The sequence below is a fragment of the Protomyctophum parallelum genome, assembly GCF_964188405.1.
Source record: "Protomyctophum parallelum genome assembly, chromosome: 5".
In the NCBI taxonomy this organism is placed as follows: domain Eukaryota; kingdom Metazoa; phylum Chordata; class Actinopteri; order Myctophiformes; family Myctophidae; genus Protomyctophum; species Protomyctophum parallelum.
Window position 1 is genome coordinate 20,410,625 of NC_139702.1, and position 24,155 is coordinate 20,434,779.

General features: G+C 43.6%; 2 protein-coding genes across 2 annotated transcripts in view; both read right to left on the reverse strand.

Moving 5' to 3' along the window:
* rims1b (regulating synaptic membrane exocytosis 1b) overlaps positions 1 to 1,742 on the reverse strand; it is a 50,252-nt gene extending 48,510 nt beyond the window's left edge. Inside the window, exon 1 of the mRNA XM_083766118.1 lies at positions 916 to 1,742. Coding sequence (XP_083622244.1) covers positions 916 to 1,732 — 817 coding nt within the window. The 5' untranslated portion in view covers positions 1,733 to 1,742. The remainder of the gene's footprint in view (positions 1 to 915) is intronic.
* Positions 1,743 to 2,147: 405 nt separating this feature from the next.
* Positions 2,148 to 24,155, reverse strand: part of LOC310858251 (regulating synaptic membrane exocytosis protein 1-like) — a gene marked incomplete at both ends in the record, with an annotated part of 39,588 nt that continues 17,580 nt past the window's right edge. The window contains 2 exons of the mRNA XM_083764359.1: positions 2,148 to 2,450; positions 17,095 to 17,308. Of these exons, the coding sequence (XP_083620485.1) occupies positions 2,148 to 2,450; positions 17,095 to 17,308 (517 nt within the window). The remainder of the gene's footprint in view (positions 2,451 to 17,094; positions 17,309 to 24,155) is intronic.

Consider the following 24,155-nt stretch of genomic DNA (forward strand, 5'->3'; position numbering starts at 1 on the left):
ACAGTTCACTCTCACTCTGTGTCTCATTGGTTGGCTATGGACAGTTCACTCTCACTCTGTGTCTCATTGGTTGGCTATGGACAGTTCACTCTCACTCTGTGTCTCATTGGTTGGCTATGGACAGTTCACTCTCACTCTGTGTCTCATTGGTTGGCTATGGACAGTTCACTCTCACTCTGTGTCTCATTGGTTGGCTATGGACCAAGGACATCAACTTCATCATGGCGATTCCAAGCTATCTCTCTTCCTGGAAAGTTAGCATGCTGAAATTGAAGCCATTGTCCTTTTAACCCATTTTGGGCGGTGGTGTTAGCATTATGTTATGCTTTAGCTATTGAAAAATAGCAGATCTACAAGCTCATAGCGCGCGCTACGAGCTTGTAGGTCTGCTATTTTATAAAAATCGTTTATATACTATTATTTTATTGTATGTTGGACTCATTTTCAGACATTTCCTTTTTTCTTTTAAGAAAAGAAAATCTAAACCTATCACACAAAAATGTGGCGGCCCTCCCTGTACTAACTCTGAGAACCCCCTACTAGGCCCAGGGGGTAAAGATAAAGAAGACAAAAACTAACAATGGCCGGACCCTCTGTTAGTTTTTGCCTTCTTCATGTTTATTTTATTTTATGCCTTTATTGATAGTATCAAGTGAAGACTGACAGGAAGGAGGGAGAGAGGAAGGGTCGAGACACGCAGGAAAGGTCGTCATGAACGGGACTCGAACACGCGACGTGCTGTCAGGCCAGAGCCTATATGTGGCATGCGCCTGGACCACTAGGCCAGCAGGCGCCCGCCTACTTCATGTTTGAGTGAATTGTAAGTAATTGCGAAAACACACCTGGCAATTATAAAAATGATTGTGATTCTGAGTTTAGTTTAGCTCGTAGAGCAGGCACAGCTGTGTGACTGACCTTTCTCGCTGACACTCTCCATGTCCACGTCCTCACAGCTGGTGTACTCGGGCGTGGAGCCGCCCTCCTCCTCTGAGCTGCTGATGGACATCTGCCTCTTGTTGACACCGCGTTTGCTCTTGTAGGCCCGTGGAGGGGGCGGCCGCAAGGACTCCGACTGGTCCGAGCTCTGAGAGTCCTTCCGCAGCAGGTCGTCTCCACCCTTGTCCCTTGGTGTCCGGCCTATATTGGGCTCCAGGCGGCCCTTGTTTGTGCCCCTGTCCAGAGGCACTGGTTCCCCAGGGTGTGGGCCTGCTCTCGGGACTCCTCCGAGAGGCAGTGCACCCCCTCCACCCCCCACGGTCCTATCCACAGAGTAGGCCCGGTGGTTGTCCAAGATGGCCTTTCGGTCTCCCTCCCCGCCGCCAGCTCTCCTGGCCAGGCGGTTTTCAAGCACCTCCCCCGTGTTACCTCCTCCGTCTCCAGGCCCCAGTCCAACCTCGTTGATCGCCATGTCACTATGGCGACGTTCATGGCGGACCTTCGACACCTTGGCGTGCATGCGCATCTCCTGCTCCTCCTTCTGAGGCTTGACTGGGTAGCGAGCCAGGTTGGGGTCGCTACGGTAACGATTCTGGAACTCCTCCTCGCGGCGCTGGCGCTCCCTCTGCTCTCGTTCCCGCTCGTCGTCCTCTGGACGTCGCCGGCGCAAGACCTCTTCTCCGTCCTCATAGTCCTGAGAGTGGATCTTCTCCAGCCTCCGGCTGTCTCCCACCCGTCTCTCTCCTCGTTCTCCCGGGCACGGACGCTCTTCCAGGGACGAATGGCATGGCAGCATCCCTGAAGGCCTCCGGCCACCACCACGGCCGACATTGATCTTACCATTCTGCTCATGTAAAGACACAGGCCTTTTCCTGCAAAAGAAGAGGAATTGAGAAGATGTCCTCCAAGCAGTAGAAAAATCCAAAGCATTTATCCTATTGCTTTTCATTTTTAATGAGAATACAGTGACAGTAGTGTACTGTACTAGTACTAATATAGTGTACTGTACTAACATTTTGAGATACTTCTACTTCACCGGAGTATTTCAATTTCCAATAGGTTACTATTACTTACTTCGGGCATTTGAAAATACCCGATCTACAAGTTCACAATGTGTTGCGATGTGACGTTGCGATGTGTACACATCTGCTATGTTCAATTTGACTTGAACACTGAAAGTGCGTGTGTGAGATGTGTGCATTGGTGAGGCCTTACTTGTCTCGGGGTGGTTCGCTCCGGGAGCGTGAGCCAGGCATGATATCGGCACCTTTAGCAGCGGTGACACCAGCAGACGTTTGGGTTCCGTCTGGTGGCCCTGTGTTGGCGTTCGCACTGGAGGGATGGGCCTGGGACCTAGAACGGAGGAGCCTCCTGTCCCGGGCGTCACCGCCCCCGGTCGGGTCGTTCAAGGCGGCACCCAGGCTCGCAGGCCGCACCCCTTGCCCCGAAAACCATTCTCCTGATTTGGTGAGGATCTCTTGTTGTTTACGGCACAGGTTGCATACCCACATTACCTGCAGAATTGAGGGGAGAAAAGCATTAGGCGAACTATGCGTTTCTTATAGGAAACATATTTTACAATAGACTAAGTGATTAGGCATGCCTGTGTTTAGACATTTTGATAACGTTTGTCAAGCTGCTCACATTTATACTGAAAAGCCTTGTAAAGGTTGTGTATAGTCAAGTGCATACTGTACACATTACACAAGCCAATTAATGGTTACATGTCAATTTAGAAGTGTAAGAAGTACTCAGATTATTTTATGACACCCCTACGGCCCCCTAGGCCATGGGATGAAAAGAAAAGAAAGAAGAAAAGTAGCAATGCCACAATATAAAACCTGAGGGCGAGAAGCAATGTTGCCCTAAAGGGCGAGGTCGCCTTATTGAGCGTGTCACGACTCGAGGCCATATATGGAGCGTATCACGAGGCGTCACTGACTGACTGACCGGAGATGCAGGTTTTCATAGTAAACTGTGAGTATACAGTCTCAATTACTAAATTAGTAAAATACAAAAGTGTTAGCATCCAATTATACTTCAAGTTGTGTCGTAAACATTACAAAGTATAACATATAAAAATGTAAATACTCAAGAAAAGTGAAAGTACCTCAGTATCAATTATACTTAGGTAGGCTACAGTAATTGAGTAAATGTATTCAGTTACTTTTCTGTTGTCTCCCAGACAAGTGACATGAATTCTAAAAATAGCACGTTATCCTCCTGCATCCCCCCCATTCAGGTTCCAGCTAATCAAATATTGAAGAGCACTTATGGAGGGCACTATTTTAGGTCCATTAACTATGGACAGACCTGGATTATAGTAGCACAGACAGACCCATGAATCCATTTGGTTCCATTTATACTCTCCTCTGAATCAAATTTACACTAGGGATTTTACCGTGTAGTCCAACCAACACAACCTGCGGGAAAGATTATGTTTTGAAACTATTTATGAACCTGAGAAATTCTGCTGAGACAGGACTATTTAGTATTGATAGAGTGCAGACTTTACACTCTATACTGTCCACATGAATAGTATGTCCAGGATATAGAAGATTAACATAGGAGTACTGCATTATGAAAGCTAACATTTTTTGCTAAGAAATGTACAGTACATCTCACAAAAATGTGTTGTATTTGTTCTTGGGATATCATGCCTAATTTGCCTATACTGACATGCAACTGCAACATGGTGGCATATCCAGTCAGACCTCTTTAAAATATTAAGAAATGGAAACTTGATGCAGCCTTTAAAAAAAAGAAGGGTACTTTGTGTAGGCATGGCCGGATTCTGTGAAGTCTCTAAAATACTGACATAGCCTACTACAGCCTTACAATGATAATGGACAGTAGAAGTGACATATGGGTAAATGTTTCTGCACTGAGAATGAATAAAAGATTATATCAGCTTGAACATTCCCAAACATCCTATACTCACATGAAGTCATCATAGCTACTGGAAATGATCTCCCTTTACCAGCACAAAAACTAGGTTTCTCTCCCACTGTATTTATAATCCCATTGGTATATGATTCACTGGCGGAAGAAATCCAGAACAGTGGGGAAAACACAGATGTCCCTTAATTGTATTCCTGTTCGAATCCTTTGATTTATAAAAAGAAGAAAAAAGAAAAAAAAATACAATGCCATTTGGGAACAATAAAACATTACTCATTGGCGATCAGATTCTTAGCAGTCAGTTAGCAGTTAGCTTTAGGCGCGCCCAAGCACATTCATCATGGCCTGATTGAATCCCAGTTGGCGCATGTCCAGACAAATCTAAAGTAAATCAGCTGCGCACACAACTCACAGCTGTCGGGGCAGGCGCCCATGAGCTCTTTCTCTCTCTCTCTCTCTCTCTCTCTCTCTCTCTCTCTCTCTCTCTCTCTCACTTTTCCTCTCTCCTCCTCTTTACTCCAGCCTAGGGGCCACAGATTACTAGTGATCAGTAATCCTTTCAGCTTCTCACCATTATTCAACTCATCATCGGCTGGCAATATCAACTTCCAATACCTACGTAGCTCCTAACCCGCAAACCCTTTTCTAACTACTCCAAGGGAAAATGTGGTTAATTATCAGTGACTTTCCCACTGCATAATTTAATGTATAACTCATTGTAGAACACTGAGGTATATGGCCCATAGTTTAAACCTGAGTTCCCATCTATGAACAATGAAATCTGTACCACCCTCTAATCATTCAACCATTGGAGCACAGAGATACATTGTCCTGTGACTCCTGTCTGTATCCAGCTGTGTCTGTTCTGCACAAACTACTGTATATGCAGATGGCCATGTTTAGGTTAGACTCCTTATAGTTCAAACTACTGTATATGCAGATGGCCATGTTTAGGTTAGACTCCTCATAGTTCAAACTACTGTATATGCAGATGGCCATGTTTAGGTTAGACTCCTTATAGTTGCCGCCAATGCATAAGTGTAATCCACAGAGTTAATCCTTGAATAAGATCATACAGAAACATGCACACAAGACGTTAACGTCATATTTGATTTTGTAAAGCCAGCCTCTTTGTATTACAGTATGTGCTTTACAGCCTACACGGGAGAGGAGGATGGAGACACAAACAATAATAAAACCTCTGTGTGCACGCACGCACGCACGCACGCACGCACGCACGCACGCACGCACGCACGCACGCACGCACACACACACACACACACACACACACACACACACACACACACACACACACACACACACACACACACACACACACACACACACACACACACACACACACACACACACACACACACACACACATTATAATCCAGAGCTGGAGTGATTATATGCTCGCTCAGTGTTCCTGGATAGCGTGACAAATATTGGAGTGCGTGTGTGTGTGTGTGTGTGTGTGTGTGTGTGTGTGTGTGTGTGTGTGTGTGTGTGTGCGTGCATGCGTGCGTGCGTGCGTGCGTGTGTGCGTGCGTGTGTGCGTGCGTGCGTGTTTCATGTGTGTGACACATATACTAACAGTATAGTGGTTACTGCTGGAGCAGAGTGTGACGTCATAGCCATGGTTAAGACGGCCAATCAGCTCGCTCCCATCAGAAGCAGCCCACTCTGATGTCACCTTGAGTTCATCTCACTCTATCCTGTGGATTGCATTCACTGCCATGTCTCTGTGCATCCATGCGTGAATGTAAGTGCGCGCATGCATGTGTATGTGTCTATGCAATCATGTGTGGACTGGAGTGAGCGCCGAAGAGCACAGATGGAAAAAAGAGGGTAAATAAATGTTTTCTTTTAATAATCCCCCCTCGGGCAAACCCCCTGAGGGTCTGATATCAATATTATTCTAATGATAGCATGGTCCCAGTAATCTTCAGTAAACAAATAAAATACAATCTGCCAAGTTGGTGACAGTATTTCCAGCCTGACTTGGACATTGGCCAATATGGTTCATTAGCTCTCCTCTCCTCTCCTCTCCTCTCCTCTCCTCTCCTCTCCTCTCCTCTCCTCTCCTCTCCTCTCCTCTCCTCTCCTCTCCTCTCCTCTCCTCTCCTCTCCTATAGCTATAAACTGACAAAGAATGCTGACTTGAAAAATGAGGAAGCTACACAACTATCCTTCATCAAAGGGGGAAGGGGGTGGGGGTGCATCTTTCCCATACATCCTTCCCTCCACCTCTGCCTCCATCTGTTGACAAAGAGGGTGCATGGGGGCCTGTGCTGTAAAACCATGCACAGCCCTGCCAACAGCAGCATGCAAAAGCCTATACAGCAGCAATAGCTTGTCATATTTAGCGGAGAATTCTGTGAACGTCAGCTTTTCCTTAAATGGGCAGAATGGAGTCTCATGGTAGGTGGCATGAGACAACTGGGGGGAAACCAAGTGGGGGGCTTAAGTTAGATCTCCCCACTGACAGAATGACATATGAGGCAGTGTCGGACGAAAAGTGCCATAGTTCAGGGAAATGGTAAAATCCGGAATGGCGGGAAGAAAGACGACCACAATAGATATAATGCTCAATTGCTTCTAAGTAGATCAACTCTGCAAGGACACCCAAGGCATTCTGCACAGTTGTTGTTTAGAATAAAGAGAGACCTTTCAGCTTATAGTGAATTCATAATGCCTTAAAATAAGGTCTTGTGACATCTTTTTCTTCCTTATTTTTTTGGGTTTCCTGACCTCAATTGCACCCAAAAACCTCAACTTAACCTCAACTTTGGTTTGGGGTTTTCTGAATAATTATAGCCTCAAAAAGTGGTCCACTGTGGACGGTGATGTCATCAGAATCAAGATCTATCCATTTAAGAAAATGCATTTCAAACAATGAAAAGTATTAACACATTGAGGTATATAACCAGTAAGACGCCGTGAGGGCGAGAAGCGACCTCGGCCTAAACCTAAAGGGTGAGGTCGTGTGCACGCATCCGCATGGGTGACAGCAGACTGCTGGGCGAGCACTGGCGCTTTGGCATGGGGGGTTAGATCAACATATGGAATTCATTCTGTACTGGCCATATAAGGAGCGTGTCTTGAGTGTACAGGGTTTGACGAGGTCAGATCAACATATGAAATGCCAGAACAAGGTGATGGACTGACGGCCATATATGGTGGTATGACGTGTCACAAGGTGTGACGAACTGACGGTCATATATGGTGGCATGAAGGATCGATGGACGGACTGACAGGTTTTGCAGGTTTTCATAATAATCTGCGACCTATGATCGCAATCAATGTGTTAATACTTTTCATTGTTTAAAATGCATTTTCTTAAATGGAAAATGAATGACAGCAGACTGCTGGGGTCTGACAGCAGACTGCGTGGAATGGGGTGTGAGATCAATATATCCGCCTGGGTGACAGCAGACCGCTGGACGAGTGCTGGTGCTTTGGCATGGGGGGTCAGATCAACATATGGAATGAATTCTGTACTGCCCATATATGGAGCGTGTCTTGAGTGTACAGGGTTTGATGACATATGGAATGTCAGAACAGGTCAGCTCCATATATGGAGATCTAAGGGTGGCAGCGGGGGCAGTGTCTTCATTGATTGTACAGGGTTTGATGAGGGCCCAGGTAGGGCCAGGCCATAATCTTCGGGCCTGTTGAGAACTCTAGTTTTCGCCAGCTGCTAATAACTTTGGGGCAGACCCATCTAGAGTTTAGAGATGTATCAGTCAAAAGGGAGACATCGAAGAGGAAGGTTGGATGAAATGTCAGAACAGGTCAGCTCCATATGCAGTATATGGAGATCTAAGGGTTTGAGGTTTGAGGTCAGTTGTAGAGTTGCTGGCCAATATTGATGATATCAGGGATCTCTATATATGGGCTTAATATTGATGACATCACGTGATGTCACGGGGCATGACCATATGGGGGCTTGACCAACCAAACAAACAACTGACGGGAAATGCACGATTCCATAGTAAATGCGATCTGTAATCGCAATAATAATAATAACCTGTGTATTCTGGAGAGCTTTGTTATTGGTCAATGAGTCTCTATTATTACCGACATAGCCCTTACAAGAAGGCCACTCTGACTGTTGCATCACTATTGTTAGCTTCCAAAGTGCTTTTGTAATGTCTCCTGGCAGGCCGGTAAGCATAATGTTATCTGACTCAGGAATGGACTGGATAACTGCATTTGAGCGAGAAAGGAAATTAAACAAACAGACAAGGTGGAAACAGAGCAGAGTTAAGACTCTAATATGTAGAATGAGGAGAGAAGAAAGGAGAAAGAGAGGATAGAGTATAGCTCTATTCAACCAGGACCAGTACTAAGAAACATAATTGAGATTATGCACAGCATAATAGTAAAATAAGAAAGTGCTGTGTTGGCTTAATGCAGAGGGTGAGAGGGTGTGTGTTTGTGTTTGTGTGGGTGTATGCGCGCTTGTGTGTGTGTGTGTGTGTGTGTGTGTGTGTGTGTGTGTGTGTGTGTGTGTGTGCATCCATCCATCCATCTTCAACCGCTTATCCGTAGTCGGGTTGCGGGGGCAACAGCTCCACCAGAGTGCTCCAGAGCAACATTAGTGACTTCCTCCTGGGGGATTCCGAGACGTTCCAAGGCCAGTGAGTCGATGTGTTTCCTCCAACTGCGCCTTGGTCTGCCCCAGGGTCTCCTCCCAGTGGGACGTGCATCGAGGACCTCCCTAGGGAGACGCCCGAGAGTCATCCTAACCAGATGCCCGAACCACCTAAGTCTCCCTCGTGAGACTGAACTTCTCACCCTATCTGTGTGCATGCAAGCGAGACTTAACTTGTGCTTACCAACATATCAGTATGAAAACACATTTTTCATGGTTTGTAAAGAAAGACATTACATATTTTTTATATTAAAGTTATATTATCATTATAATCTTAGTGCTTTGCCAATTTTTTTGGGGCCCCAAACACACAGGATGAGAATCAGTGATCGAGGTCTTAGCACGATTCATTTCCATTTACGGCCTGTAATCATGAATATGCAGGGCCCAGATGATCACTTAATATTATCATGTTTTTATGATCAGTGTTGACCTTTTAGCCACGAGAAGATGAGTGCACATTGAAACAATGCCAGGAACAAGGCAGCCAATGCCTTTCAGTATGCTAACATCATTATGTCGCCGTGTGTTTGTCTGTGCGTGAGTGCGTGCGTGCGTACGTGTGTGCGTGCGTGCGTGCATGCGTGTAGCAGAGTGGCTCAGAGCCTCAGCCTGATGGCCTCAAAAGTCTAATATCTCCCCCGGTCCATGTATCCTTTGGTCTAGTCGTTAAGGTATTGGACTTTCACACAGGAGACCTGAGGTCGAATCCCAGGCGTTACACATGCACGTTTGTGTGTACTTGTATAACTATACTTGTGAGGGCTTTTCTTTGCATGCGTGCGCCTGCGTTAGGCCGTTAGTTGCTCTCCACTAGGAGGCAGCACTCATCTAGGAGACAGATGGTCAGTGCCAGTCTCTGTAGCCATCTGGAGATGACATTAAACAGACACAAACAAAACCTCAGCCATTAACAAGCATCAGGAACTCCAGCAGCACCAGCTTAACTGAACTATACTTTATGTCAAATGCTGTCATTATTAATAACATTTTACCTTTGATGATTACAGTAATGTATTAGTAACTTGTAATAACTGATTCAAGCAGGACAGAGCAGATCTGTGGTGCATAATTACATTAATGAGTGTTGTTTGCATTACACATAAGTCCTAGATCGAGCAGATTATGGTCACAGCTGCTGCGAAGCGCATTTATTACTTGTACGCGCACATGCATTTTGCACGCACGCACGCATGCAATGATGCACACACGGACGCATGCAATGATGCACATGCACGCACGCAAGCACGCACGCACGCACATACACACACACACACACACACACACACACACACACACACACACACACACACACACACACACACACACACACACACACACACACACACACACACACACACACATGCAACACAGTCATATAACATATAGCCTACAATAGCAAATACATGGAACACACATTTGGAGAGTTGGTTTTCATTATCTGTAAATATTGTTGCCCTATTCAGAGGTGAATCGCTTTCACACTGTATCTGTAAATGCAAGACAAACAGCAATAGCAGAGAATGCCGAGCTAATGAGTTTGTTGGCAGTCACGCATCAAATGGATGTCATATTCCCCTGTGGCTGGGCTGCTCGCTGCTGGATAGGCTTATAAGCTTATGGTATAAAGAAAATACAGAGATTCCGATGAGGAGGAGTTGAAGAACATGTCAAACGTGAAGATTATAATGGATGATCTGTTGGACAGGCAGCGGGTCCATCAAATTCAGTTAGCTTTGATGCCATGACACAGTAAAAAAGCCTGTAAATAAGCTACAGGTTGGTTGTACCGTTTGTAGCAAAAGCTTGTACCCACACAGAAGAAGACATTCTGTACTTCTTGTGGTAAAAGCACTCAAACTTTCTTTCTTTTCCTGCCTTACCCTCCCAGCTCTCTCAGTATGGGCCTCATGGCACAGGAACCATTGGTTCATATGTGGGGCCTACAGTAAGGGCCTCATGGCACTAGCATAGCACATAGCAACATGTTGGACCAGGAGGCCAATTTGAAAAGTCTTCCTTGGTTTAAAGAAAAATCTGATTTTCACACTTTTAGAGCATATCCGTGGTCACTGGTCATCATAAGGGCATACCTAACAATAGATGTCAAAACAATGGGAACATTTCCATTTTGTGTATTATTATATCTCTGTATATAGCTCTGTGATGACATAGATAGACTTTAGTGAATATAAATTAATCTTGATTTTGTTCATCTGTGTGATTCCTATAGCTGCACGTTCATTGAAACACACCTGATTTTAATTAGAGCTACTCCGTTTTGAGTCTCATTCAAGATCCAGACAGTGTACACTAATTTTAAACTTCATCAGCACACTAACACATGTATTATAGGTTAAAAATATGCCACGTAGTAGCAAACATGCTTAGCTGGCCATATCTCTCTCTTGTAAACAAACAGTTTAGCTTTGCTGCACACAGGTGCAGTGATTGAGATTATAACGTCCCATAGCCTGAAGGGATGGGACGCTCTGATTGATTCAGAAACATGCAGGCTTCCGTTTCAGACTGAAACTTCTAAATAAAATGACAGAAAAGGCCATCTGTCTAGTGGACAGACAGACAGACAGACAGACAGACAGACAGACAGACAGACAGACAGACAGACATGAGCAAAACCATAATCCCATAGTCAGATCGGTGTATGGGGTGCATACTTGGTTATGGATGGTGTTCAAAGCAGTTTTACTTATTAGTGACTTACCAAACCAGCAGCTTGCCTTAGCATACAAGCATCCATCAAATGATACATCTAGAAACAAATCTATAAATCCTCCAACTAGTCACCACATTGTGAAGCTTTCCATATTACGAATTCTAACTTTGACGTGGCACAGCAATGTAATGGTTTAATAACATTCAACAGGTTTACTGGGGCCACAAACGAAACAACGATTTAGTGAACAAGCATTAAGAAAAGGTGGCTAAATGTGAACAGCAACACTTTGGCCTATCCCATCTCGCCAGCCCCAGGGCAGCGCTGGTCTGGTCTCAAGCACACAAGCAGGTTAAAGCATGCATGGGCATGAGTGTGCCTTTTTTTATGCATTCAGATTAAAAGTTATTAGGATATATTATTTTCTGTGTGCCAGTTAAAATGCCAATTTCCCATGCCCTTTATTTCAAACTGTTACAGTAAGCAATGCCCTCAGCACAGCCATGCCCACAGCCATGGGAAGAGGGGTGTGAGGAGCCTAAAGGCTATACCTCGCTGAACGAGTGCATCGTACAACAAACATGACGTATATTCAGATGTGTTGACACTCATGAATCTGTGTCAAATTTGTCCTGCGACACATGCGACGGAATATAAATCAACCTTGAAAGGTTGAAGAGTACGCCCTGTGACACAAAGACCCTGTGACACAACTCATGCTCACTAGACCCCCCCCCCCCCACCTACACACACACACACACACACACACACACACACACACACACACACACACACACACACACACACACACACACACACACACACAGTCAGACACACACACACACACACACACACACAGTCACACACACACACACACACACACACACACACACACACACACACACACACACACACACACACACACACAGTCACACACACACACACACACACACACACACACACACACACACACACACACACAGTCACACACACACACACACACACACACACACACACACACACACACACACACACACACACACACACACACACACACACACACACACGTGTTAAGTTAATGTTACAGGACTATATCCTTCAAGCTTCTCAGTGTAGGATTACTGATCCAGGATCAGCACAAAGGTCCTTGACCATCTCATCCACAGTGACAACAGTGATCCAAGGTCTGAATTCCTATTTTGAGACTGTTGATGAATACAGGCACATGTGTATAGAAAATAAAAGTCTATAGTAAAGTGACCCATGCAGAAACTCCATTACCCAGCAAGCCTTACCCTGTCCTTCACTATGAGACACTTTGCAGGAGGAGGAGACAATGGAAACAGAATTAGATTGGCACCTTTGGGAATGTTGAAGACACAATAGTCCCTAGTGGAACAGTGCTGGACAGCAAATGTTTTGGGAAATCACTCACACAAAAAAGGGGGGAAAAAATAAAGTCTGGCTAACATGAACTGTGAATGAACCCTCTGTTTAGTGAAGTCATTAATCCATACATGGATTTGTACGCACTGGCTCTTTTTCAATTCAATAGATTGGTCACTTTCATCTGCCATTGTTGATTTGCATTCTTCGGCAATCATGGAAATATTTAGCTTGGCCAATCGAGGTGAAAAACCTCAGTGAAGTCGAAGCTATAGTGTATTTTTCGAATATCAAATACCTATATGAAAGGTGTGACAGGCAGAGGAAAGAGATTTTTAAATGACGAACAGTGTTTGCATGGGTGAACACTGAGCACACATCACATTGTACAGCACAGAGAGAACACAGAAAAGATGCTAACCACTTTATCCTCCTTTGTGGCATGCAGTCCAGGTAGCAGTGAGACGTGAGAGAAAAGGGAGGAAGTGGAGGAAGTGGAGGAAGTGGAAGAAGAGATATGGAAAGGAAAGGAAAGGAAAGGAAAGGAAAGGAAAGGAAAGGAAAGGAAAGGAAAGGAAAGGAAAGGAAAGGAAAGTATATAGGGGGATACAGAGATCGTCAGAATTGTGGAATGGGAAAATGGATAGGTTGTGTGTAGAAGGAAAAAAGGAGGGAGAGAAAAAGACATGGTGTGAATGTTCATTTATCACATTTCCATCCCAAACATATTATATTATTTACAGTGACACAAACTGAGGTGAGTGTGGGTCGACTGCACGTGATGAAGCAATATGCATGCATGGCCTATCCCTACATGACCTTGGCAGAACTGTGACACTCCTGTTTCGAAGTGTCACCACTCCTGAGCATTCAGAAGGAACTGGAACATCAAATGAGGCATGGAACATAGGGGATGGCAACATATCCATATTATATCAATATTGTGATATGAGTCTAGACATCGTCTCAGATTTTGGATATTGCAATATCATGTTATGGCATAAGTATTGTCTATTCCTGGTTTTACCTGCTTTACCTCCTGAGCCACTGCCACCCTTACATTATCGTAACAATATAAAATTATCAATATAGCGATAGTGTATTTGGTCAAAAGTATTGTAAGATTTGATTTTCGTCCGCCCAGCCAATAGCCATACATGGCATGACTCATACTTCTGGAACACCAAAAGTGGCATAACAGAACATATTCTTTAATAATCATATGTGCCCAGCAGATACATGTTTACTTAATTACAATCAAGAATGTTTGTCTATAATTTCACACATGCTTTCTGTCCAATCATAATGTTATTTTTGAAGGCAAAACGGTGCAAAAACCAGTGAACCCATGACCGCAGGTGTGATCTGCAGTAAAATGGTTCAAATTAAAAGCTTAATTTAATTGTAAAATAGATCCATATCGCAGGGTTCAATGATTTTATGTGTTAATAGGTGCTACCATCACCAATTACATGATTTAGCATAATATAATTATGGTGCTGAAGAGAGGTCTAGTGGCCAAATTAAGTAGTCTAGTTGGCACAGATAAGACTGGCATCAGCATGTTGCTGTGATGCCTTCTGCAGGGCACAGGCTGGTACTACATGCTTCTGTCAACATTCTGTGATGATCAAACATCACAGTAAGTGGAACGCACAGAGCACAGAGCATAATGCTTTTTATTTTAGAGAGAATTATAGAGTGCATTCTTGCTTTATCTTTTATTTTTTTAGATCATTTTTATACCACGATTTTGTAACCCATTTTCACACCCTGTGTCAATTATCTAATGTGATCCTGGGCTCTACACACCCTCTGCCAACCTGGGGAGAGCAACGGACTTGAACTCATGCTGCCTTCATGCATGAGTGTCCAAGTCGCTCCTTTACACCTGACAGGGGCGAGTTTCCGTGGTTGGACGTAGCGCATGGAAGGAACACGTTATTCCAACCAGTTCCTTTCCCCTCCATCAGGCGCCCCAGCTGGCCAGGGGGAGGCAGTTTAGAGACCAGGATTACTGGATTACTCCATGTTTTTGTGAGGGTACCTACCCTAGGGGACATGGGGAGAACATGCAAACTCCACACAGAAAGGCCCTTTTGTATCCATCCATCCATCTATTCCAAATATTTGTTCTTTAACTATAATTTAAGCAAACAAATATATTACAGTGGAGAGAGTGCACATTGTATTCTCCTGATAACAATGTATTATTTAAAACACATTAAAGTATTTAATTCATATTATTTATGTTTTTCCATGTAACAGACTAACAGTCTACCTGTGGTGAAAGCAATCTCAACAGCTATACTATCATTATCCCTGGCCAGTGATTTTAGCTTTACGTCTTGTGCCAGTGTGTGTCCGGACCCAGCTGGGCTGGGCGGATCCGGAACAGATTGGGAACCAGCAGGCGGTGGGTGGAGGGCCCATAGTCAGGTAAGATACCTAGGAGGGTCTCTCTCTGTGCTTGGACCGTGGCCCAGAGAGAGGTGCGATGGAGACGGGACCGATCTTAAAATAGCACCCACATGCTGGGCCAATGGCTTTTTGTGCAGCCCTGTGCATACCTTGTGATTGTTAGGAATTAGGCATGTCTTCATGGTTGCTCTGTTTATAAACTGTGAGCTATTATATTTAAGTATCACGGTCACGTGTCACGGTCCGCTCCTCGGACCATGAACTTTGACTGTCCTTTGGACTTTATTATGTATTTCTGTCTTTTCACTGTTTTCAGTATGTTTTGTATGTATTTGCTCTTGTGTTCCTGACTGTTTCTCTTTGGTTTTGGTTTTCTGTTACTCTGTTGTTGCCCTGGTTTTGTGTATCTTATTTTGTAGTATTGTTCCTAGTGTCCTATTAGTCCCCCAGCCTATCCTAGTGTTGATTGTATTTTGGTTCCACCTGTGCCCTGTTATCCTCTGTATTTAAGTACTGTGTTTGCATTCTGTTCTTGTTGGTTCGTAGTTCCCTGTTGCGTGAGTTCTTGTATTATATGTTTCCAGAGATTTACCTGCCTTTTGCCCTTGTATGGAAGTTCCTGAGTTTTATTAATAAATATTCCTAAATGTACCTGTTCTGCCTCCTGTCGCCTGCATTTGGGTCCTCATCCCTACTCATCGTAACAGTATGGGTAGATTGACTTTATTGATCAGGGGTTGACACTAAACGGTCGGGCGGGTGGAGCTTGCTTCCAGGTTGCCCGATGGGCAAGTGTTTTCCGTCTTCATTAAATATTATTGGCTATACATGAGTAATAATGGTACCTTTTTTTCAACTAGCAGTTTCACTCATTCACAGTTATCAATTTGATTGAAGTGTACATTTTACCTATAATTTTATAATGGACAATTTACTTATCGGGCAAAAGAGCATGACCTTTGAGCAAATATAGAACATGGTTTCTTTAGGTGTACACCATTTGATGTTCAGAAGTAAGTACCCTATTTCAGTGTCTCCCGTCCTTTCTACTGTACTGTGCTACTCTGTGAGGTGTCTATTACATGCAAATCTTTCTTGCAAAATTGTTTTTACTGCCTTTGTCAGGAAGTTTTATATCCATTCCCAATAGTGTCACTGTTTAACATGCTTAAACGACAGTCACAGGAGACACAAGACAAAATAGATGTCATAACGTGTGTTGTGAAGTTCTCCCATTTGGAACGATTCCACAACACATTATCAAGTAAATTACTTTAAAAGTGAGTCTCAGACACCAGTGATTGATGCCAAGCCATTCTGACACCACACTTTGGTCTATCTCCAAAGTGTGACAAGGTGTGCAAAAAGCAGATGCAGTCAGCAGACAGACAGACAGACAGGCAGGCAGGCAGGCAGGCAGGCAGGCAGGCAGGCAGGCAGGCAGGCAGGCAGGCAGGCAGGCAGGCAGGCAGGCAGGCAGGCAGGCAGACAGACAGACAGACAGACAGACAGACAGACAGACAGACAGACAGACAGACAGACAGACAGACAGACAGACAGACAGACCAACAACCATAGATATATATATATAAAGTCTAGATGGCTTAAGGCAGAGTTTCTGACGTCGTTCACCCGGTGGCCATCTTACTTTGGGGATACAGTACAGTATGGTCTATGGCAGCTCAAACAAAAACAGTCATAACTCGCTCAAATCTTGACGGATTTACAAACGGGTTGGTTTATTACAAACGTTGTAAACGTGGCTATGATTCAGGACACGTATCTGCCTATATGAACGTTGTATAAAAGCATATAAGTATGCGGACGTCTCTGACGTTTACCAAACCAAACCGTTTGAAAATCGGTTGAAAATTGAGCACGTTGTGGTTATTTAAAAGTACATGCCCCATAGACACAATGTTATGTAGCCCCGAGGTAAGATGGCCGCCACGAAGCAACGTCGCTCTCCATTGGCCATAGCACCGGGTGAGCCATCTAAGCTTTCTTATATATATATCTATGCCAACAACTACCACATCATGATGACGGTGATGAGGGGAGTGAGTGAAGGAAGAGAGGCAGAGAGAAGAAAAGGAAATGGTCCAGTCCTCACATTGTTGGAGCGTAGAGAGACGCGGCCGCCACATCGGGCACAGAATTTGGTCTGGCAGTAGGAGCAGAGGTGTCCGCAGCCATCTGCAAACTTGGTCTTGCGGCAGATGCCACAGGTAGGTGCGTCGTCCTTCTGCTGCGTCTGCTGTTGCCGGGACTCGGCCCCAATGCGACGCACCTCCTGCTTGTAGCTCTCAAACTGTTGGTGCAGAGTTCTGAGAGGAGAGGAGACATAAGGGGAGACATTGAAAAAAGACAGTGAATGTGTGAGTACAGATGATCCACTAATAGAAATTCATATTTGTTCGACTGGAGACCTGTGTTGCATGTATTTCATGCTCTCTCAGGGGTCATCAATATGTCCGTAGTCTCCGTACATGGACAAGTCTGTGACAAGACTTGTCACAGTTGCATGGACTTGTCTGGAAATTCTTGATTTTGTTTTTGAGTGGTGCCAATTAACCACCTCCATTAAGTGTATTTGTGTGTACAGTATGTCTGTCTGTCTGAGTATGACCCATTGACCCCTGCCCAAACCCACCCAGGGTATGGGCACTGATGATGCGGAGGAGAGAATACGCCCCCGGCGGGAATCGAACCCAGGACCTAGCTGCGAGTTGACAGCGCTACCGACTGGGCCACCGTGCCCTCAAATGTTCCAAACAGGAGTGTCACAGTTCTGCCAAGGTCATGTAGGGATAGGCCATGCATGCATATTGCTTCATCACGTGCAGTCGACCTACACTCACCTCAGTTTGTGTCACTGTAAATAATATAATATGTTTGGGATGGAAATGTGATAAATGAACATTCACACCATGTCTTTTTCTCTCCCTCCTTTTTTCCTTCTACACACAACCTATCCATTTTCCCATTCCACAATTCTGACGATCTCTGTATCCCCCTATATACTTTCCTTTCCTTTCCAATGAAAATCATTTTCAAGGACCCCCATAACTCTCAGAGTTACAGACCTGCTGTAATGGTCCATTTGGACAACCTTCAAGACACCCTGAAGGTCCATCTCGCTTTTAGAACCACTGCGCTAGTATACATTTAAGGCTGGCTATTTGTGTGTTTCTGGTAACATTATTGTCTGCTCATTTGTATGTCTACAGCAAAACTATAATTTTGACAAAAATGTTCACCACAAGCCAAAACTTTATAAATATTATGTGATACATCTTGACTTGAATACATGAAAAGGATAAAGCACCCATCCAAGTGCCGAGATGCAGGACAAACAACATTACATAAAAGAAGAATAAGGTCCTCACACTGGTGGAAGAAAATAAGCTCAATCACACAAGAATTTTCATCAGGAATTGCATAACCATGTAACTTAAAACTATATCTCAAAGAACAGGAGACCATGTCTGAGTGTTAAAAAAAAAAAGAAAAAACAGTACTGTATATATCAGTTCCAGTAAAAACCCCAGGCAATTACCGCTTGAAAGATGTCTGTGAATAACTGATGAATAAACTTAAATGAAACCTTGAGTCATTGACTTGTGGCTTACAGCCTTTCCCCTAACTCGCCTGTTTCCTGGCATGTCCAGAAGAGAAATAACCCAATTGTGAAATGTATATGAGTGTGAAAACCCCCGCCATGTTCTCCCAGCAGTATCGTCAGAGGAATACGCAATTAGCATAGCATGTCTCTCATATAGGGGACCCAGACAATTTTAATTACCTTGTAGAGAGTGTGAGCGAGATTGAGAGAGATTGAGAGAGAGAGAGAGAGAGAGAGAGAGAGAGAGAGAGAGAGAGAGAGAGAGAGAGAGAGAGAGAGATAAAGGCAGAGGCTTCATTCACATCTTCATAGTCTATTGTGTACCCAAACTTCAGTAGACCTACTGTATAAGTTATGACAGCAGTAACTTCTCACCTCTGCAGTGCAGCAACTTTTCATTAATCATTACCATTATGAAACTCTCTGAACAACACGATGTATCTCTACACATCTCTGTTGATGAAATACGTGTGCACAACTGTTGGCTAAGAAACCGTGTAACGTGTCCTTTCTTTCTAAATGTATCTGTTTGATTCTTTGCATATAGTTACTGGACTTTGGCTTTGCACAGGGCAGTTTATCTTCACACTCATTTTGGTCAGGATAATGCTATAAATGCAAGTAAATTCATAAGTCGTATTTTGTCGTTTTCCACACCTGGTTTAACTGGGCAGGTACAGAGGAGAGTAACACCAATGTTAAAAAAAAAAAAGTAACAGAAGCCCCATACACTGTATTCATTTACATAACTATTTTTTAACGCACATTTCAGTAAACTGACCTTCATCAGGCATCAGGCATCACAAAATGACAGCCCCATACATATAGGGGAACAAATAGGGTCTAGTCATGCAAGTTCAAGTTCAACAATCAAGGGGTATAGGAGGATCCATATCAGTACGTACCAGTGATAAGTCCACAGTAATTAAAAGCAAATACCAACGATTACCTTTGCTGTACAAGATGCGAGGAATAATGTGAATCAGCGAAAAACACAATCGGGCAAGTAAATTCATGGGAAAAGTATAAAACCCCAAGATACAAACACCAGTAACGATATATGATACCTAGATCCGTTGAAAGCAGACATGTCATCCCATCTATAGCGCTCAGCAGGAGAGTGGGATACAGGTATAAAATATAGACCCGGGTCTGAAGTCAGTCCCCATTCATCTTGGAAGTCATCATACAAATACAACTCATCCACCATGTCCCATGTAGGCTCCAAGAACAACACGGCACTGCCGTTAAATGTCTTGAGTGGACACAAAATATTTCTTCTCAAGAAAAAAACAAGGCATCCAAAACAAACATGATTGAATATCCCTAACAATAGAATTCCCCCAACGTCGCCATAAAGATTATTTTATAAGATCCCGGGAAGATGCCTTTCTGAGCCTGATGAAAGAGTTGACGGTACATATCCGACGCTTCACTAGAGATGTCTTTCCATTCCATCACTCTCTGTTTAATACAAGCTAAAGCAGCGACAACAGACTGCCACCCTACAGAGTTGGAACAGGGATGTCATTGGCAGGCCAGGAAGCATTTTGGTTAGTCACGTTACCACACAGGGAGATAAAGCTGCAACAGCAAAACATTATCTATGACTTTGCCAAGGCTTATTATCTAGTTCATTGTCAGCAAATACTTATATTTCTTTTACTTTATGTATTTAATCAAAATCACAAAGAAGTTGTGTAATCCATTGTTTATGGGAATCCAGCATTAGCATTACAGTAGGCCTACTGATCAGACAGCATTGTAGTTAGGCTATTACTGCAGTACAGTACTGTATATACTTCTTATGCACAACTAGGCAGTCCCAATCACGTGTTTTTGGTCCCCGATCCGATTCCGATCATTTGATTTGCCTAAACCAATTTTTCCAGATCTGATATTTATATTTTTAGAAAAGTAGCCATTGTACCAGTTGATGAACTACTAGTGCAGTACAGTACCCATTATCTTTAGTTAGTACTTGGAGGCCAGTACTATGACTTCATATTGTAACTATAAAGGTCATACATGATGCAGCCAATGTACAATACAATGCAGCAGATAGTGTTGTTAGGTTTACCTGAATAGGTCAGCATGACTACCATTATATCATTATGCCAATATATAATAAATTAATTAATTAATTAATTAATAATACCATAATACCTTAACAAAATTTTCCAGTATTTCGTTGATGTATTTAGTATTTTATTCACTTTATTACCATTTTACAGCATGTTACAGTATATAGTGTTATTTTTTTTAAATAACACACACAAAATCTGCTAATCTGCTATTCCTTTCATTTAAAAATCAAATTGCTTGTTTTATTCTGTTGTTATTGTATAAAGTACTGTGCAACTCTGTCAACTCTTCTTTGATAGAGACATTTCACTCTGGCACTTTAGGACAGGCATATATATTTCAAGTATACTGGTGTTTGATCTACAGAACGGAACAGGACCTGAACAGGCACTTGCCTGGAATGCCCTGCACGGGATGAAGAGAGTGGAGACATGGGAGAAGACCTCAAGAGGCAGCTATTCGTAGCTACAGTGGAGTTAGCACTGCTCTATGGGGCTGAGATGAGACATGGGCCCTCACAGTGCAACAGGACCAACAGCAACTTGGTCGGATTCTACACAAGAATGCCACGAATGCTACAGGAACAGTAATGGATATTGGAGTTGACACAAGGCAGCCATTACGAAAGCAAAACGACACACGTGGGGGGAAAAACAACGTGACAAAACAGTGGTGGACAAAGTATATACTCAAGTATATACTAATATTAATTTTCAGAAATTGTCAGACATTTTCAGAAATTTCCTAAGAGTACCTTCCCAGAAATGTAGTGGAGTCTGTCTGAAGTACAGTACTCCACGAAATGTACTTTAGTGTTACTAGTGTCCACCACTGGACCAAACCTCAGTAAATGTACTTTAGTGTTACTAGTGTCCACCACTGGACCAAACCTCAGTAAATGTACTTTAGTGTTACTAGTGTCCACCACTGGACCAAACCTCAGTAAATGTACTTTAGTGTTACTAGTGTCCACCACTGGACCAAACCTCAGTAAATATACTTTAGTGTTACTAGTGTCCACCACTGGACCAAACCTCAGTAAATGTACTTTAGTGTTACTAGTGTCCACCACTGGACCAAACCTCAGTAAATGTACTTTAGTGTTACTAGTGTCCACCACTGGACCAAACCTCAGTAAATGTACTTTAGTGCTACTAGTGTCCACCACTGGACCAAACCTCAGTAAATGTACTTTAGTGTTACTAGTGTCCACCACTGGACCAAACCTCAGTAAATGTACTTTAGTGCTACTAGTGTCCACCACTGGACCAAACCTCAGTAAATGTACTTTAGTGTTACTAGTGTCCACCACTGGACCAAACCTCAGTAAATGTACTTTAGTGTTACTAGTGTCCACCACTGGACCAAACCTCAGTAAATGTACTTTAGTGCTACTAGTGTCCACCACTGGACCAAACCTCAGTAAATGTACTTTAGTGTTACTAGTGTCCACCACTGGACCAAACCTCAGTAAATGTACTTTAGTGCTACTAGTGTCCACCACTGGACCAAACCTCAGTAAATGTACTTTAGTGTTACTAGTGTCCACCACTGGACCAAACCTCAGTAAATGTACTTTAGTGTTACTAGTGTCCACCACTGGACCAAACCTCAGTAAATGTACTTTAGTGTTACTAGTGTCCACCACTGGACCAAAGCTCAGTAAATATACTTTAGTGTTACTAGTGTCCACCACTGGACCAAACCTCAGTAAATATACTTTAGTGTTACTAGTGTCCACCACTGGACCAAACCTCAGTAAATATACTTTAGTGTTACTAGTGTCCACCACTGGACCAAACCTCAGTAAATGTACTTTAGTGTTACTAGTGTCCACCACTGGACCAAACCTCAGTAAATGTACTTTAGTGTTACTAGTGTCCACCACTGGACCAAACCTCAGTAAATGTACTTTAGTGTTACTAGTGTCCACCACTGGACCAAACCTCAGTAAATGTACTTTAGTGTTACTAGTGTCCACCACTGGACCAAACCTCAGTAAATGTACTTTAGTGTTACTAGTGTCCACCACTGGACCAAACCTCAGTAAATGTACTTTAGTGTTACTAGTGTCCACCACTGGACCAAACCTCAGTAGCAGCATCACACACATGACCTCTGACCCCCAACATGTGATCTATCCAACCAGTGGAAGTCCTGAGCCTCAGCCAAACCTGGGCGCCATGGGAACAGCTGTGAGAAACAGAGAATGCACAGCTTGTTGTCATGGTGACATGGCGGTTCCAACCGTCGGTTCTCAGCAACTGCTGCTAACGCACCAGCTGTTACGAGCGGTGGACAAAGTACTCAACCGCAGTACTTGAGTCAAAGTATAAATACTGTGTACATAAAGAGATCATGTGTACCGCACCTGCAGGAGGTGATCGTCTCAAAATAATTCAAAATGGCAGGAAATGGAAGTGGCCTGTTATAGTTGAATGATCCAGGAAATATATTAACATATACATTTTCATGCATGGTACCCGCATGCAGTCTCACCCAAACACGGTGAAATAGCACGGAATTCCAATTCCGTACATACATGCCTGTGTCGAGCGTTGCGAAATTCAGTAGAGCTGACTCAGCCCCATCCGAGTTGTAACCCGATATGGACAGAATAGTAAATATTGATAAACCCGAACTCACCCAGCCACGGTGAAATAGCACTTCCGTACAAGAGAAAGCCACGCCTCCCTGGCGGTCAAAACGGTAGTCATGTAATTAATATTCACAGATTTTGGGGTTTTCTAGGCGGAATTGCAATTCCGTGCTATTTTGCTGAATTTCTGTGAGATGGAGTTGTGCCATGATTGTAACTTAAAGAGTGGGATGTTATAGCCTCGCCAACATCAATTAAACCGTATCTCATTACATTGATTACATTGATTAATTCAATGTGAACACATAATTACAGATCAAGCCACACAATTTTATTTTTAAAACACTTTTCATTCCACTGGGACTTGATCGAAGTCCCAGTTGACTCAGTAGAAACTGACTTTTGGTTGTGAAATACCACATCTCCTTCTGACCTTAATTTCCTCAAAACCGTTAATCCTATCACTTTAGAATTCAGTTCTGAGTGAACGGAGGAGTTCGGTTCAGTATGTCTATGCAGTACAGAAATTGTGGGGGTTCTGGCAATTTTAGAATCATGGAGTAATGTCAGCTAAATCTGTTGAAGTTAGAGTGTGTGTGTGTGTGTGTGTGTGGGTGTGTGTGTGTGTGTGTGTGTGTGTGTGTGTGTGTGTGTGTGTGTGTGTGTGTGTGTGTGTGTGTGTGTGTGTGTGTGTGTGTGTGTGTGTGTGTGTGTGTGTGTGTGTGTGCGCGCGTGCGTGCGTGTGTGAGTGCATATGTGTGGGCGTGTGTGGGAGCAAGGTCCAAACCAATTATCATAAAAGTGTGGCAAGGAACGAGCAACAATGTGGCGATGTTTAATGCGTCATATGTGTCTGTAGTGTAAG